Source organism: Oncorhynchus masou, unplaced genomic scaffold, assembly GCF_036934945.1.
Source record: "Oncorhynchus masou masou isolate Uvic2021 unplaced genomic scaffold, UVic_Omas_1.1 unplaced_scaffold_6489, whole genome shotgun sequence".
Lineage (NCBI taxonomy): Eukaryota > Metazoa > Chordata > Actinopteri > Salmoniformes > Salmonidae > Oncorhynchus > Oncorhynchus masou.
The window spans coordinates 1-17,763 of NW_027012927.1; the positions used below are offsets into that span (position 1 = coordinate 1).

Genomic DNA, 17,763 nt, shown 5'->3' on the forward strand with positions numbered 1-17,763 from the left:
AGGGATCTTTAGTTCAAAGTCTCTCCCAGACAGGCCAACTAACGTTTAATTTGTCCTCTCTTATTCCCTGTAGATTTGTACCCTCATTTCTAAGGCTGGGCTCATGGAACGTTGTGATGTTTGTGTCGTTTGAGCAGCTCAAGAGAGTCATGATGTTAGGAAAGCAGAAGATGGAGGACAAAAGTTAACTTCATTCCTACGTTCAAAGAGCCCTTTGCAATGATGGATTGACAAGCGCACAAACCCTCGCCATATTGAGTTGGACCCACAATGTAGTGTAGACAGACGACAGCAATACTATGGACCACGATCCATAACGTTAAGATTCCTATGTGTTCGTCAGCATGTTGTATGAATGAGGAATCCTTTGTTAAAAAAGGAGTTATGAAAGTGCATCTACCTTGGAGAAGTTTTATTTTCTCTATTTGTATTTATTTTGACCTATACTTCTCCTACGGTCTCAAACCAGTCCTTGTGGACCTCTAGCTATTCTCTACAGTGTATTTAGCACACCTGCCAAATGTGAACTAATCAGCAAGGCGCTGTTCCTTTAAATCAGGTGTACTAGGGTTAGGATACAGCACTCTAGGAACGACTGCTGGGCTACCAGGACCGGGTAGAAAAAGGCTTCCCTTGTATTGTGTGCTTAAATTGAATCCCCAACAACAACTCCCGGTCGCCGGTTAAGGCAGCCCCCTCCGCAACGCTCTGATTTAGAGGGGTTGGGTTAAATGCAGAAGACACATTTCAGTTAAATGCATTCAGTTGTGCAGCTGACTATTTATCCCACTTTCCCTTCCCTTAATTCCCTCCCCAACAAATGTAATAAGTTATAGTTTAATAATTAGTATTTAGATGTTGGTAATTTGCAATATATTGAACTTTATAAATATACTTATTTTGTTTGTCTGTGTTCATTGTATTGTATTGTTCATTACACGCTCCATTTAATCTCAATCTCGGCCTGACAGCTGACAGTCATCACACACTCATCCGAAAACATCACATCAGAAGTTTAATTTATTAACACTGGACATGTGTCTGTCGTTACAAAGATCCATACTGGGTCTACAAAATGTCAAATCATCTTCAAAAAAAAATCAGGGCCCACGGCCTATAAATAACAGACAAAATACCATACAAAGTCAGCTTTCAGCAAAGACAATATTGTACGAATGTGTGGAATAGGCAGCGGCGTAATAACCAGTAATCTCAGCGCCACCTATTGAAATGTATTGACAACAATGACGGTATCAATTCAAACGCATTAAAACATTCACAGAGCTCTCAGTGTCTGAGTAAGTAGTACAACCATTAAGCATTAGGTAAACAAATTATTCCTTCGATTTAAGTCTACTACGATATAAATTCTCTCTCTGGACACATATTTGATTCCTGAGCAAGAAGGACAAATACGAGAATGAGTAGGCAAAGTTATTATGAATACATGCGAGATGGCACTTGTTGACTTTGTTAAATAAATCAAACCTAGTTAATATTATTATTATTACCAATCTCCATTTCCTCTAAAACTATTGTGTAATTCCTTTCCATGTCCACCGAAAAGTACACAGCCAATTAACTACATAGAACTAGTGCCCTACTATTTTATTTCCCCTTTTGTAATATTTGAAGCATTGGAATGGTCATTATTTGAGGCAGAGGGTTGAATTCCAGTCACCTGGTCTTACTTATTTCTAAAAACTAGTCACTAATTTATACAAATAAAAAAAAAGGTGTGTAGATTGGTCTAAACTAAGATCGAAGGGAAAGCTAGCTCAAAATGTCCCTTATTAGTTTGGAAGTACGCTGTAGTGTATCTAGGTTCTGGTGGTCCCAATTAGGTCCAACCGAGACCCGTTCAGTCGGTCAGTTACTTCTTGGACTATCCGTCATGGTGAGGGCGACGGCGGGGTCCAGCAGTTGAATCTTGATATTGTCGTGGAACTTTTCCCTATAGTGGTTGAACTCCATGATGCTCTCGGGCTCCTCCTCCACCCAGAACTTATCAAACTTGTACACCAGGTAACCTGAAGCAGGGAGGCCAAGACAGAGTTAGGGGTTTAGGTAACCTGAAGCAGGGAGTTATCCCCTATGCTACTGACAAACAGAGTTGAGCGAGATTAGCATACACTTACAGAACAGCTGATGGAGGTGCTGCAGTTGAGGTCTCCCAGACACTGTGTTGTAGAAGTGGGGTTTGAGAGCACCACTCTTCAGTAAACTGTACGCCATCTCCGTCAGGTTGATACCCACTATGGCATAGGAGTACCTGAAACATGACACACATATGATAATCATTAAAAGGCTATAAATGTTTTCAAAGTAGGTTTACTTTGGGTGTGCTTGTTGTAGCTTGTTTGGGACCCAGGTGGGCAGAGGTTTCACTTTAGGACTAATGGAAAAGTCTCAAATGTGGAAACTCTACCCACCCAGTACATTGGGCAAGCTAAAACAAACGCAACTATTGATAGATGAGTCAATATACTGAAATGTGCAACAGAACCATAGCTGACATATAAAGAACAGAGTTCAACAGGCCAGTCAACTCCTAAAATGAGGTAATTACGTAATCCTTACCCCAGTTTGGGATGGTTTGCGTGGGACAGCACTTGCCGAGCCTCTTCAGTGTAGTTCTCACTAAAGAACCTGCAATAAACAAGATACCAAATTTAAAAAGTTAAGAAATCTAGCTTAAACTTGACAAAAAAAATATACAACTTTTCAGAATACTGATGAGCAAGGTTAGATTGTTAAGGACTGGACAGTCATTCAGACAACATAACTCACACAAGGTTGGTTAGGCCCAACATGCCCATTCCTCGGAAGTCAGTCTTGGGGTCATCGCCTTGGAAACCAATGTCGCCCCACTGTTTGGTAACCCTGGACTCCAGTTTGACCTCGGGCATCAACAGGTCCCATAACTGTAGAGTCAAACAAGTCCATTCCTGTTAATGCTTTACACTTACCTTTAAATAGAGATCATCTCAACCAGAAACATTCCACTGCTCCATGCTAGTCATTGACATAAACAAATGAACGGCCACAGTACCTTCAAAAGCATTTCCTCGTGTTGGACTTTATCCGAGTCAAAATTCTCCTTCCTCAACTCTTCCACGGACGTGAATAAGTTCCTGTATCCCGTTATTTGTAAGAGACACAGCTTCAGATTCACCTTAAACCTAGGACCAAAGAGACACACATTAGTCATCAATACATACCATATAAAATAATCTATATAAAATATGAATAAAACAGTAAAGGGTAACAAGACTGACGTGGGATCCCTCTGCGTTTTGACATTCTTTTCCCTCATGATAAGATCCAGATGCTTCTCCAAACCATCCTCCTCCACATCCACAGCAGCTCTTAATAGCTGGAGAGAGGGAAGGAGAGAGGAAGAGAGAGGAAGAGAGAGGGAGGGGAAAAGGATGGAGGGACAGAGGAGAGAGATGGTGTGATTAGTTATCTCATCCATGGTAATAGCTCAGAGTTTGTGTTAGTACTTCTCCTACAGACTATGATGTCATAACACACACGATGATCACTGAGGTCAGATGATGGAACAACCAACTATGTATTACCTACTGCCTTAACTTTGTATGGGGGAAATGCCATAGTAACACAGTGATGCTGAGACTCAGAATTGTTCCCTTTAAAATGTATGCCAAACAAAAACTAATATTTGCAAAGTTAAGCAAACCATACAACTATGCACGACGACTTCCAACAGTGCAGATGCAAAGGTTTGGTAAGTGAATGACAACACCAACAGCACAAACCGTCATTTTATTACCAAACTTTGCATCTGCACTGTTCAACTAAATGTGTTACCATGGAAATGCCCACGAACTGTTGATAAGAATGTGCTTAGCATAACAAGAATAACAACCATCGCGGTACTGATCAATGGATTTGTTAAGTGGGTTAAATGTTACAGTTGATTGTGGTTGTCTGTATGATAACTAGTCAACCATGCATTCCTGCTTCAGTAAAAATCAAGTTAAAGGAATGATTTCCAACATTTACCTTAGATTTGGAGTTCTTGAGTGAGTATTCTGAATGAAGAAAAATCAAATGACAGGTTAAAAACAGTTCAAAATGATAATGAATAGCACAACTGACAACTTGTTTTTCGTAAGGGTTGGGTAGTGTTCATTGGACGTCGAATGGAGGAAAAACACGGAGGACTATCTGGACTTGCCCAATTAGAGATGCCAATTGTTGTTTTTGCGTAACAAAATGCTTCAAAACATGTTCTGTTACCCTAATGAACACTATTTAGCTCTAGAATGTAACCTCACCTGCTTTCGTTGTCCTGGGCGCCCCAGGCTTGTAGCCGGCACAAATCCTTTGCAGCTCGCATTTCCCTGTCACCTGTCTGATGAACCACTTCAGCCAGTATCTAAGGAAGGACGTGTAGAAGTATCCCCAGATGCTGCCGAACATGGTCTACAACAGTTCCAAATACAACAAGGCAAGTGAACAACACCATAATCATACGAGTCATACAAGACGCATACTGGTAAGACAGCAATTGGGACCCGTTCCTCTTCTTCGAGACATTGACAAATGAGCACCCAAAAAGATTCCCTGTGTACTCCAGACAAGCCAATCGATTTATTCTTTAGTTGTACGCCGTGCAATGGAATTAATGGCTGGAGAAGAAAAAAAATCCAGCAATGGTAATGTCTCTGTAGTAGGAGCTAGCTATTGATACCTTCAAGCTATCAGTCTAAAGTACTGCAGGACCCCCCCAAAAACAATCATTCACTACTCTGTACAAAACCCCATATTCAATGGGAACGTTTGATACGTAGCTAATCTTAAAATGGCATGTCATCAGATAGGCCTAGGTGGTCATGTCAAGTCAATCACTGGAAAGTTACCGTAGCAGTAATTTTCCACGGTGTCCCCCTCGCAAATTATCTAAATCTAACCAAGTATTTCACAATCATTGATTTGCTAGCAAGCCATCTGTTGAATGCTGATCCAGGACAGTCATTTACTTAGCTAGGAGACCAGGCGTGATTCATTTTGCCAATGAGTGAGTCGTACAGCCTAGAAACCTGGTGCAGGCTGTGGCACTGCTGAACCAGGCTTGCCAGTGAGTAGAAGTGAAATGAGAGAACACGTTGCAACATGAACAGAAAGGCTCTATTGTAATTTGAGCTCCTACTTTAGCAGGTGTCTTTACACAAATGGCTTTCGCTTGACAAAATAACTGCTTTTGTTAGCCGACTGGCAGCTTGTCTTTTGTTTAGCAGCTAACGTTAGTTAGCTCTTAACTAACAGCTAATCAGCTCGCAGTAGATCGTCTCATTTCAGCCACTGTGCCTCCACCGTAAAGCTTCAGCACAGTAGCTTGAGGTTTCTAAGTTGTTGGGGGTACTAAAAATGTACAGTAATTTCATTGACCGGAACAACACTAACTAGCCTAGCTATAACAAACTGACTGTTCTGGAACAGTCTTCAACTGATAGCTTGCTAGCAAATCAATGACTGTGAAATACTTGCAGTTAGAGACCTAGATAATTAACCCCAGAAAGAAAGTCAACATGTTAATAAACACAGTTAGCTATACCTGGCTTTTAAGCGTTAGCTAGCTACCTAACGTTAGCTAGTTTAGCCACACAATCACAACAGGTTGTCAATATTTACCTCTAGTAATCAGGTGGATTATGTCAGCAATTACGCCTTGATTTGAGTGAAGATAGCAACAAATAGACCTAGTGGTGAGCGTTATTTACTTTAGCAATGACAAATTCCTCAGATTAAACTAAAAGAGATGTGTCCACTGAGGTAGTGATGTTGACAAGTTTTTTTGGCTGACCTCTTCTTTGATTAATAGAATCTCGACCCACAAGTGTACCACTTTACCTTTAGCGCCACCTGTTGGGTTGGGGTATGGTGAGTTGATGGAATCCTGGGGTGTATTCAATACACAGATTCTGTTTCAAAACGTTTTGCAACTGAACAGAAACCTTGTACTCCAAACGCTCTTCAACGTGACATACAAGTTGTTGGGTTCTTAAACGGACGTTGTAGTTCCTTTTAATTGTATGGTTTCCACGTGTTGCCACTCCAATCTGAATAGTCTGCTAAGGGTTTGGTACAAGCTGCTATAAATGATAAATTCTGCTCTAAAGTGAACTGAAGTTTGTGGGGCTCCTTCCAACTTCTTCTAGCCGCTTATTTTTATATTTAAGAGAGACACGACTGAACTACAACTTCTATTTAAGAACAAAACGGGACTCAACAACATTTGGAGTAAACTTTTTTACCTGCTAATTAATTGCACTCATCTGGTGTCCCAGGTCTAAATCAGTCCCCGATTAGACGGGAACAATGAAAAAAAAAACCAGTGGAACAGGCTTCGAGGTCCAGAGTTGAATTTGAGGGCACTAACCTATTATAATAGCTGCATTTCCTATACTTGCCACAGGAAGGTGCGGATGTTGCATAGGATGTATGGTGAAAATACTTCCCTAAAGAAACCATGGTCACTGGTCATAGGGATTAAGTTTAACAGCTCGACAAATTCCTTGAATTAGTAGTGTGTTCACATTTGATTGAAGTATGGAATCAGACATGTCAATCTCCCATTTTTAAACACTAATGTTTTGGCATGTATGGATACTTTATCTATGAAATAGCTTTATCAATCTAGGTATCTTCAACTATTTATCTATATATTTTGATCAATAATGTATCTATATATTATATATTTTCATTTATTTATCTATATCTATATGGTTGTTGGCCAAGATCTCACGATACATGACCCCATCCATCCTCCCCTCAACACGGTGGAGTCGTCCTGTCCCCTTTGCAGAAAAGCATTCCCAAAGAATGATGTTTCCACCTGCATGCTTCATGGTTGGGAAGGTGTTCTTGGGGTTGTACTCATCCTTCTTCTTCCTCCAAACATGGCGAGTGGAGTTTAGACCAAAAAGCTCTATTTTTGTCTCATCAGACCACATGACCTTCTCCCATTCCTCCTCTGGATCATCCAGATGGTCATTGGCAAACTTCAGACAGGCCTGGACATGCGCTGGCTTGAGCAGGGGGAACTTGCGTTGGCTGCAGGATTTTAATCCATGATGGCGTAGTGTGTTACTAATGGTTTTCTTTGAGACTGTGGTCCTAGCTCTCTTCAGGTCATTTACCAGGTCCTGCCGTGTAGTTCTGGGCTGATCCCTCACCTTCCTCATGATCATATATATATACAGTACCAGTCAAAAGTTTGGGCACACCTACTCATTCCAGAGTTTTTCTTTCTTTTTACTACTTTATACATTATAGAATAGTAGTGAAAACATCACAACTATGAAATAACACATATGGAATCATGTAGTAACCAAGAAAGTATTAAAAAAATCAAAATATATTTTATATTTGAGATTCTTCAAATAGCCACCCTTTGCCTCGATGACAGCTTTGCACACTCTTGGCATTCTCTCAACCAGCTTCATAAGGAAAGCATTTAAGATGTGCCTTGTTAAAGGTTCATTTGTGGAATTTCTTTCCTTCTTAATGTGTTTGGGCCAATCAGTTGTGCTGTGACAAGGTAGTGGTGGTTTACAGAAGATAGCCCTATTTGGTAAAACACCAAGTCCATATTATGGCAAGAACAGCTCAAATAAGCAAAGAGAAACGACGGTCCATCATTACTTTAAGAAATGAAGGTCAGTAAATACGGACAATTTCAATAAATTTTTAAGTTTCTTCGAGTGAAGTTGCAAACACCATTAAGCGCTATGATGAAACTGGCTCTCGTGAGGACTGCCACAGGAAAGCAAGACCCAGAGTTACCTCTGCTGCAGAGGATACGTTTATTAGAGTTAATGGCACCACAGCATTCTGCAGTGATACGCCATCCCATCTGGTTTGCGTTTTTCCCATCTGGGACTATCATTTGTTTTTCAACAGGACAATAACCCAACACACTTCCAGGCTGTGCAAGGACTATTTGACCAATGAGGAGAGTGATGGAGTGCTGCATCAGATGACCTGGCCTCCATAATCACCCGACCTCAATCCAATTGAGATGGTTTGGGATGAGTTGGACTGCGGAGTGAAGGAAAAGCAGCCAACATGTGCTCAGCATTTGTGGGAACTCCTTCAAGACTGTTGAAAAATACTTCCTCATGAAGCTTGCCAAAAGTGTGCAAAGGGTGGCTACTTTTAAGAATTTGTTCAACACTTTTTTTACTACATGATTCCATATGTGTTATTTCATAGTTTTGATGTCTTCACTATTATTCTACAATGTAGAAAATATTTTTAAAAAATAAAGAAAAACCCGGCAATGTGTAGGTGTGTCCAAATGTTTGACCGGTACTCGATATAAGACTGTGCTCGGCCTTTAAGGTTTGTATCACAGGCCTCAGTGGCTGCTGTCTCATCTAATCATCTTCCCCGTGCTTCTTAGGGCCAGAGGTCAACCCTACACTATTACTGAGTCCAATAGGAAAGGTGAGCTATTCTCTGTCTCTCTGTGTGTGTGTGTGTGTGTGTGTGTGTGTGTGTGTGTGTGTGTGTGTGTGTGTGTGTGTGTGTGTGTGTGTGTGTGTGTGTGTGTGTGTGTGTGTGTGTGTGTGTGTGTGTGTGTGTGTGATCAGAGACACACTGAAATACAGTAGGATGACATTACCAACCATGTCTTTATGTTATAATCCCTTCAGACGGTTGGTTACAATGCTACACTCACTATGTTCCTCACATTAACCCAGTACCCCCTGTATATGGTAGCAGACAACCTGTGTGTGATAAGAGACACACTGAAATACAGTAGGATGACATCACCAACCATGTCTTAATGTTATAATCCCTTCAGACGGTTGGTTACAATGCTACACTCACTATGTTCCTCACATTAACCCAGTACCCCCTGTATATGGTAGCAGACAACCTGTATGTGATAAGAGACACACTGAAATACAGTAGGATGACATCACCAACCATGTCTTAATGTTATAATCCCTTCAGACGGTTGGTTACAATGCTACACTCACTATGTTCCTCACATTAACCCAGTACCCCCTGTATATGGTAGCAGACAACCTGTATGTGATCAGATACACACTGAAATACAGTAGGATGACATCACCAACCATGTCTTAATGTTATAATCCCTTCAGACGGTTGGTTACAATGCTACACTCACTACGTGCCTCACATTGACCCGGTACCCCATGTATATAGCCTCATTATTGTTATCTTATTGTGTTACTTTAAATGGTTTACTTTAGTTTATTTTGTCAATATTTTCTCAACTCTATTTCTTGAACTGCATTGTTGGTTAAGGGCTTGTAAGTAAGCATTTCACAGGTAAAGTTGTTTTCAGCGCATGTGACTAATACAATTTGATTTGATTTGAAATTGTAAGTATTCCAACTATTTAGTTGATTGACAGAAAGGAAGAAAACATTGACATTCAATATTACAATACTATACCAGTAATTCCTACCATGATTTACAAAACGTGTCATAATACAATGATAACACATGGTGCTATCTGGTATTCTTGGGATGTCCCTACCCAAACCATAACCTTGACCATCCCCATAACTGTGACGTCTGCTCCAACTCACACCCTCAAACACCTAGATCCCCTGAACGTAGCTCACTTTCCAGCCCACACCCTCAAACACCTAGATCCCCTGAACGCAGCTCACTTTCCAGCCCACACCCTCAAACACCTAGATCCCCTGAACGTAGCTCACTTTCCAGCCCACACCCTCAAACACCTAGATCCCCTGAACGCAGCTCACTTTCCAGCCCACACCCTCAAACACCTAGATCCCCTGAACGCAGCTCACTTTCCAGCCCACACCCTCAAACACCTAGATCCCCTGAACGCAGCTCACTTTCCAGCCCACACCCTCAAACACCTAGATCCCCTGAACGCAGCTCACTTTCCAGCCCACACCCTCAAACACCTAGATCCCCTGAACGCAGCTCACTTTCCAGCCCACACCCTCAAATACCTAGATCCCCGGAACGCAGCTCACTTTCCAGCCCACACCCTCAAATACCTAGATCCCCGGAACGCAGCTCACTTTCCAGCCCACACCCTCAAACACCTAGATCCCCTGAACGCAGCTCACTTTCCAGCCCACACCCTCAAACACCTAGATCCCCTGAACGCAGCTCACTTTCCAGCCCACACCCTCAAATACCTAGATCCCCGGAACGCAGCTCACTTTCCAGCCCACACCCTCAAATACCTAGATCCCCGGAACGCAGCTCACTATCCAGATCCTAATCACCTGAATTCTATTCACTTGTTCACACACCTGTATGTCATTATCACACACTATTTATTTCAGTTCGTTGCACCCCATCACTGTGAGGTATTGTTTGTTTTGTGACACACGTCTTTCGGAGCACTGGGCTTCCCTGTGATTTACTCCCCCTGTGTTGGATAGTTTTTGCCTGCCTCACTAACGACGCCTTTTGCCTATTCCCTGCCTGTACTTTAGCCTATCGGATTTCCTGTTACCTACCTATTGCCTGATCTCCCGGACTACGTTACTAGCCTTTTCCCTGCCTGTAATGTTTCCCTTTTGGACCCCCTGTCTATGACCTTCTGCCTGCCCCTGGACCCAGCTACCTGCCTCCTCCTGTGGTCCTTTGCAATAAACACCTGCTGCGCCCTGCGCTTGAAACCAGCTCTCTGTCTCCCCTCGTGTTCATTACAATAACCCTTACCTTAACCATTTTACATTTCAACTTCAACGGGGTGATGTCATAGTTGGACTTCCCAAGGATCCCAGGGAGCAATGATCCATAACACAGTGTCTTGGCGGTGAGAATTGGGGACATGCCAGGGGGGACAACACATGGAGGAGATACTGAATCAGATTAATTTGACCTAGAAATCTAGACTAAAGCCATTGTCCCCCTGAGTGCATTGCTGTCGAACACCACCACATGTACTGTACTGTCACAGTGAAACATCTTCACATCTCCACTGCATACAGTACAGGCAGTGGCGGATTTAGGCATAGGCGACATGGGAAGCCGACCGGAGCGACATCTTGCCGGGGGCAGCATGGGGTGCCCGCACAAAAAAAAACTATATATAATAATATTCCAAATGGTGACATTTGCTTGATTGGTTTTCTATGCACATCACGTCAATGATATCATGTAACCGTGTGGGACTGTGGGTCAATTAAACGTGTCGGAGTGGGCGTCTTGATTCTAGTTTGTGAGCTAGGCAGGCTACTGCCTGGGAAGGTCTTCCACTCAGAGGTACAAGATGGGGAGGAAGCGGGGTAGGTTGACCTCAAGTCTCCCCATTGGAAGCCCAGGGTAGGGGGAGCGGGGGGAATCTATCAAATAGCCCACCTCTAACTTTGTACAGTACTAATGCAATTAGTTGTGAAATTTAGTTGCTGTGTTTCTTGTTTGAAGTGCAATAGCGTAATAATCAGGTTCTCAAATCAAATCAAATTTTATTTGTCACATACACATGGTTAGCAGATGTTAATGCGAGTGTAGCGAAATGCTTGTGCTTCTAGTTCCGACAATGCAGTAATAACCATTATAAGTGTGTTATTCTATTTGTGTGATTTAATTTGTGTGTTTTTTGTTAGGAAAAGGGTAATAGTGTAATTCGATTCTCTTTTTTATTTGTATTTATATATTACAATTTGTTTCTATTTGTCTTTGTTAGTTGTTTTTGATATTTACGAGTCTTATTTTTGTATATATATATATTTTTTTTTTAAATATTTTTAAATGTTTTGATTATTTATTTGTGTTCCAAATGTCTGAATAAAAATTACAGTTAGCGCAGAATGGTGCTTTTTTGTTGTTGGGGGGGGATTCGCCCAGTGGCGAACAAGCTAGAACCGCCACTAAGTACAGGGCATAATTATGGTGCTTTTCCTCTTCAGTGCAAGTGCATTCATAGTCACATCCATATCCAGTGATGGAAATGGATAGTGTATAGCCACTGCCTCAACACAACACTACAGACAGTGTTGCAGTGACACTGTCTGTGGCCTATAGATTGTTGTTCTCATTCAGCAAGCAATGCCATATGGGTGATACCACAGCAGAAAATAACTAGCCTATCATATGTAATTACATGCTGCTTTCTCTATGTTTGATGTCTGATGTCCCTGCAATTCTGTGTCCTCCTGTATTTCATACCATCCTGTGTCCTCCTCTCTTTCATAAAAAAAATGTTCCACATTGTTGTTTTCCTTTTCTCTTTTACAGTCATTGAGCATCCCGAAAACAATGCAGGGTGGACATCCCCTGGGACAGCACGATCTCGCAAAAAGAGAGAGGTGACACCACGATTTGTTAGGTCCAATGACAATGTAGCCGGTATTGCTCGGTGAAGAGTAAAGCAAGTTTGATATGATAACTGTTTGTATAGGAGGAGGACCCAACCGAACAAGCATGAGTCATAGCGCACAGCCACATCTTCGCTAGACCCTCAGAAGAAAATCGATATTACATGCTTGGCCCAATTATCATTTAGCCTACCTCCTCTGATCAGACCTGTATCCCGAACCGCTCCGATCGAAGGCGCGGCTTTATGTCACCGAGACCTGCTTGAAATTATTTCATTGATATTCAGCCGGGTGCTTCAGCCGCACGGTGGAAACAAACCGTGACTAAATAGCGCAGTAATCAACCCCCGAATATGATATGATACGGGGACTACACCGCACCAGGTAAGTCTCCTCTTTGTCTGAATAAAGTGTCGTTAAGATAATAAGTGTACAGATAATGAATTCCTCCGCAAGGTCAAATATGACTGTAAAGCCGCAGGGGGGATCCTGAAATTCCTATGTGTTGATATGTTGGTTATTAGGAGTGGGGTTCGGATGTGCATCGTCAATTGACATGGTTGTGATGTTGCTTCTCTCACCTAACTGTATCTTTTCATCGCATTCATCCGCACATCCCTTTGTTTTGTCATGGCTACGATATTGTTGTATTTTCTATATCAATTCACTTGTAGGTTACATCATAAGATAATTGTCTGGGGTTGAAACTGTAATTGCGGTGGTGATATTTTTTTCGAGAGAGGAGACCCTAATATGACGAATTCATAGACACGTTCACAGCTACAGACGGATTGGGTAGCCTATAGGCCTACTAAATGTGTAGTAGAAGTGAAACGTGAAATAGATGATGTGATGCTTCTAAAGGAATTCATGTCATAATGGTAAAGTTGATGTATGACGAGGCTACATTATCTCCATCGCTAAGTCCATGCATTCTAGTCACCGGTCACTGACTGTATAAAATTGTATTTTGAATATATGGTATCTCCAGGGAAACACACAGACCTACGAATTACTATTTCAGAATGAGATATGATATGACCATTCAATTGTCAGGGTCTATTCCCCCAACTCACCTATTGTATCACGTGATTCGTTGTGATATGTATGTAATATGTCAGTCAATTCAAGAGGGGGGAAACCTCAGTCGTCCTAGATGTATTTGATCCTACTGTACTGTATGATAAGCTTTTTAAAATGGTTTTCAAAATATTTAACATATTTCTTTTGCAAATGTAGAATGTGCAATTGTTTTGTGATAAAGGTCCAATGCAGTTTTTATTAACTTAACTTATCAAATCATTTCTGGGTAACAATTTAAGTTGTGATGTTCATCACCTCACTGTGATTGTTTTCAATTCTAATTGTAAATGTATATATATATATATATATATATATATATATATATATATATATATATATATATATATATATATATATATATATATATATATATATATATTGCTTCTTAGCAAAGATACATATATATATATATATATTGCTTCTTAGCAAAGATACATTTCTAAAGCAATAATTTTGTTAGGACTGTCTAGGAGTGGTCTGAGTTGGGAGGGGGAAATTTAAATCTAGCTATTATTGGCAGAGAGGTTTGGAAATCTCTTTCTTATTGGTATATTAACTAATTTACCCATGGTGATGTCACCAGGCAGGCAGAAATTTCAGGCGGTCTTTTCAAACAGCTCTTACACAGAAAGGGCATTATCATAATTTTTGCAATTTCACAGTATTATTCCAACCTCATAGTGTGGAAATATACATAAAACACAGGGACGTCACTTTTCTTCACTGCATTGGTGTAATAAAATATTGCTGACAGGTGTATAAAATCGAACATGCAGCCATGCAATCTCCATACACAAACATTGGCAGTAGAATGGCCTTAATGAAGAGCTCAGTGACTTTTAACGTGGCACCGTCACAGGATGCCACCTTTCCAACAAATGTCTGCCCTGCTAGAGCTGCCCCAGTCAACTGAATTATTATGAAGTGGAAACGTCTAGGAGCAACAATGGCTCAGCCGCGAAGTGATAGGCCACACAAGCTCACAGAACGGGACCGCTGAGTGCTGAAGTGCGAAGTGCATAAAAATTGTCTGTCCTCGTTTGCAACACTCACTACAGAATTCCAAACTGCCTCTGGAAGCAACGTCAGCGCAAGAATTGTTAGTCGGGAGCTTCATGAAATGGGTTTCCTTGGCCGAGATGCCCCACACAAGCCTAAGATCACCATGCGCATTGGCTGAAGGGGTGCAAAGCTCACCGCCATTGGACTCTGGAGCAGCGGAAACGCGTTCTCTGGAGTGATGAATCACGGGACACCATCTCGGTTTGGCAGATGCCAGGAGAACGCTACCTGCCCCAATGCATAGCGCCAACTGTAAAGTTTGGTGGATGAGGAATAATGGTCTGGGGCTGTTTTTCATGGTTTGGGCTAGGCTCCTTAGTTCCAGTGAAGGGAAATCATAATGCTACAGCATACAATAGCATTCCAGACGATTCTGTGTTTCCAATTTTGTGGGAAGGCCCTTTCCTGTTTCAGCACGACAAAACGAGGTCAATACAGAAATGGTTTGTCGAGATCAGTGTGGAAGAACTTGACTGGCCTGCACAGAGCCCTGACCTCAATCCCATCGAACACCTTTGGGGTGAATTGGAGCCAGGCCTAATCTCCAAGCGTCAGTTCTCGACCTCACTAATGCTCTAGTGGCTAAATGAAAGCAAGACCCCGCAGCAATGTTCCAACATCTAGTGGAAATCCTTCCTGGAAGAGTGGAGGCTGTTATAGCAGCAAAGGGTGGGACCAATTCCATATGAATACCTATGATTTTGGAATGAGATGTTTGACGAGCAGGTGTCCTCATATAGTGTACCTCGCTGGATCTTATTTACCACCTTGTTGATTCATCTGCTTGGTTTATTCCACTGAGTTCCCATCGAAGTAAGAAACAAGACAAATCTAATTACAACGTCGTAATTATATGCTCCCGTGTGTCAAATGAACAGCTTGGGGGCCTCTCGCTCATCTTCGATATTAGCATGGGGTGATGGAACTCCTGATGGGAGACCCCACAGCTACTCTACATGAGGCAGAGGACACACTGACCCCTTCCTGTAGGATACAGTCACCTCCTGCTTCAAGTAACCAAGGCCCTTATTCATAAAGAGTAAGCGTGAGAGTAAACTGATCTAGGATCAGTTTAGTCTTTTAGATCATAATGAATAAGATTACATGGACAGAGGGGATCTGATCCTAGATCAGCACTCCCATTCTGAGGGGCGTTATGAATCATTACGGGGCCTGAATAAAGGAGTGACTAGTCTATCCCTCTGCCTCTCCCCTCAAAATGTACTCCGACAGAGTAACTTAAACCCACAGTTCTATTATATGGAATATTGATCCTAAACTGATCCTAGGTCAGCCTTCTTACTCTCACACTAACTCTTCATGAATTCATTGTTTTGTGCAGAAAATAAAATGTCACAGATTCTGGATATTTGGATATGCCCAAAAAGAAGACTAACCTTTCCTTGGCTGAGAACAAACTTAATGATGAGGATGATTAATAGTGAGACCCAGAAACAACACCGTAGGACACAACATTCCAGAACAACAGATGCTTGAAGTCAGCATCTAATTTTGATTGAGATAAACTACATAGGAAATCACTTCATAGGATGTGAACGTCCTCGGATGACAGTTCAATGAGTCACACACAGTGTGTCTGTGTGAGTGCTGAGTTGCTCTGATTCCTTTTCTTCATTTCGCCCCTGTACACCTGGTTCAATTATTGCGGGAGAGTTGATTGCTGAAAGCGCGGTCGGCCATTGAAGAACAATTTCATAGGGAACCATCATTTCACTTCACACCTCCAAGGGGTTGGATGTGATCTCGTCTGACAGCCAGAGCCTCTTGTCAAGGCAGCCAGAGCCTCTTGTCAAGGCAGCCAGAGTCTCTTGTCAAGGCAGCCAGAGCCTCTTGTCAAGGCAGCCAGAGTCTCTTGTCAAGGCAGCCAGAGCCTCTTGTCATGGCAGCCAGAGCCTCTTGTCAAGGCAGCCAGAGCCTCTTGTGAAGACAGCCAGAGCCTCTTGTCAATACAGCCAGAGCCTCTTGTCAATACAGCCAGAGCCTCATGTCAAGGCAGTCAGAGCCTCATGTCAAGGCAGCCAGAGCCTCATGTCAAGACAGCCAGAGCCTCTTGTCAAGACAGCCAGAGCCTCTTGTCAATACAGCCAGAGCCTCTTGTCAATACAGCCAGAGCCTCATGTCAAGGCAGCCAGAGCCTCATGTCAAGACAGCCAGAGCCTCATGTCAAGGCAGCCAGAGCCTCTTGTCAAGGCAGCCAGAGCCTCATGTCAAGGCAGCCAGAGCCTCATGTCAAGACAGCCAGAGCCTCATGTCAAGGCAGCCAGAGACTCTTGTCAAGACAGCCAGAGCCTCATGTCAAGGCAGCCAGAGCCTCATGTCAAGGCAGCCAGAGCCTCATGTCAAGGCAGCCAGAGCCTCATGTCAAGGCAGCCAGAGCCTCATGTCAAGGCAGCCAGAGCCTCTTGTCAAGGCAGCCAGAGCCTCTTGTCAAGGCAGCCAGAGCCTCATGTCAAGGCAGCCAGAGCCTCATGTCAAGGCAGCCAGAGCCTCTTGTCAAGGCAGCCAGAGCCTCATGTCAAGGCAGCCAGAGCCTCTTGTCAAGGCAGCCAGAGCCTCTTGTCAAGGCAGTCAGAGCCTCATGTCAAGGCAGCCAGAGCCTCATGTCAAGGCAGCCAGAGGCTCTTGTCGAGGCAGCCAGAGCCTCTTGTAAAGACAGCCAGAGCCTCTTGTCAAGACAGCCAGAGCCTCTTGTCAATACAGCCAGAGCCTCATGTCAAGGCAGCCAGAGCCTCATGTCAAGGCAGCCAGAGCCTCATGTCAAGGCAGCCAGAGCCTCATGTCAAGGCAGCCAGAGCCTCTTGTCAAGGCAGTCAGAGCCTCTTGTCAAGGCAGCCAGAGCCTCATGTCAAGGCAGCCAGAGCCTCATGTCAAGGCAGCCAGAGCCTCATGTCAAGGCAGCCAGAGCCTCATGTCAAGGCAGCCAGAGCCTCATGTCAAGGCAGTCAGAGCCTCTTGTCAAGGCAGCCAGAGCCTCATGTCAAGGCAGCCAGAGCCTCAGGTCAATACAGCCAGAGCCTCTTGTCAAGGCAGCCAGAGCCTCTTGTCAAGACAGCCAGAGCTTCATGTCAAGGCAGCCAGAGCCTCTTGTCAAGACAGCCAGAGCCTCATGTCAAGGCAGCCAGAGCCTCATGTCAAGGCAGCCAGAGCCTCATGTCAAGGCAGCCAGAGCCTCTTGTCAAGGCAGCCAGAGCCTCTTGTCAAGGCAGCCAGAGCCTCATGTCAAGGCAGCCAGAGCCTCTTGTCAAGGCAGCCAGAGCCTCTTGTCAAGACAGCCAGAGCC

At 43.1% G+C, this 17,763-nt stretch overlaps 1 protein-coding gene across 1 annotated transcript; it reads right to left on the bottom strand.

Annotated features, from left to right (window-relative positions):
• Window positions 1-1,002: 1,002 nt before the first annotated feature.
• Window positions 1,003-5,851, bottom strand: LOC135536671 (ELMO domain-containing protein 2-like). Its single transcript, XM_064962925.1, has 9 exons — window positions 5,662-5,851; window positions 4,305-4,452; window positions 4,030-4,058; window positions 3,279-3,376; window positions 3,053-3,182; window positions 2,791-2,924; window positions 2,581-2,649; window positions 2,139-2,272; window positions 1,003-2,030 (listed from the first exon to the last, which is right to left on the bottom strand). The coding sequence occupies exons 2-9, from the start codon at window positions 4,447-4,449 to the stop codon at window positions 1,870-1,872; spliced, it is 900 nt and encodes a 299-aa protein (XP_064818997.1). The 5' UTR covers window positions 4,450-4,452; window positions 5,662-5,851; the 3' UTR covers window positions 1,003-1,869.
• Window positions 5,852-17,763: the final 11,912 nt, after the last annotated feature.

What these genes read in the sequence shown, in the direction of transcription:
- LOC135536671 (XM_064962925.1), bottom strand. Translation starts at nt 4,449, where the DNA reads ATGTTCGGCAGCATCTGGGGATACTTCTACACGTCCTTCCTTAGATAC. An exon ending in TCAAGAACTCCAAATCTAAG is followed by an intron (nt 3,377 to 4,029) that starts GTAAATGTTGGA and finishes CCCTCTCTCCAG; the next exon opens with CTATTAAGAGCTGCTGTGGA. An exon ending in GCACCTCCATCAGCTGTTCT is followed by an intron (nt 2,031 to 2,138) that starts GTAAGTGTATGC and finishes TCCCTGCTTCAG; the next exon opens with GTTACCTGGTGTACAAGTTT.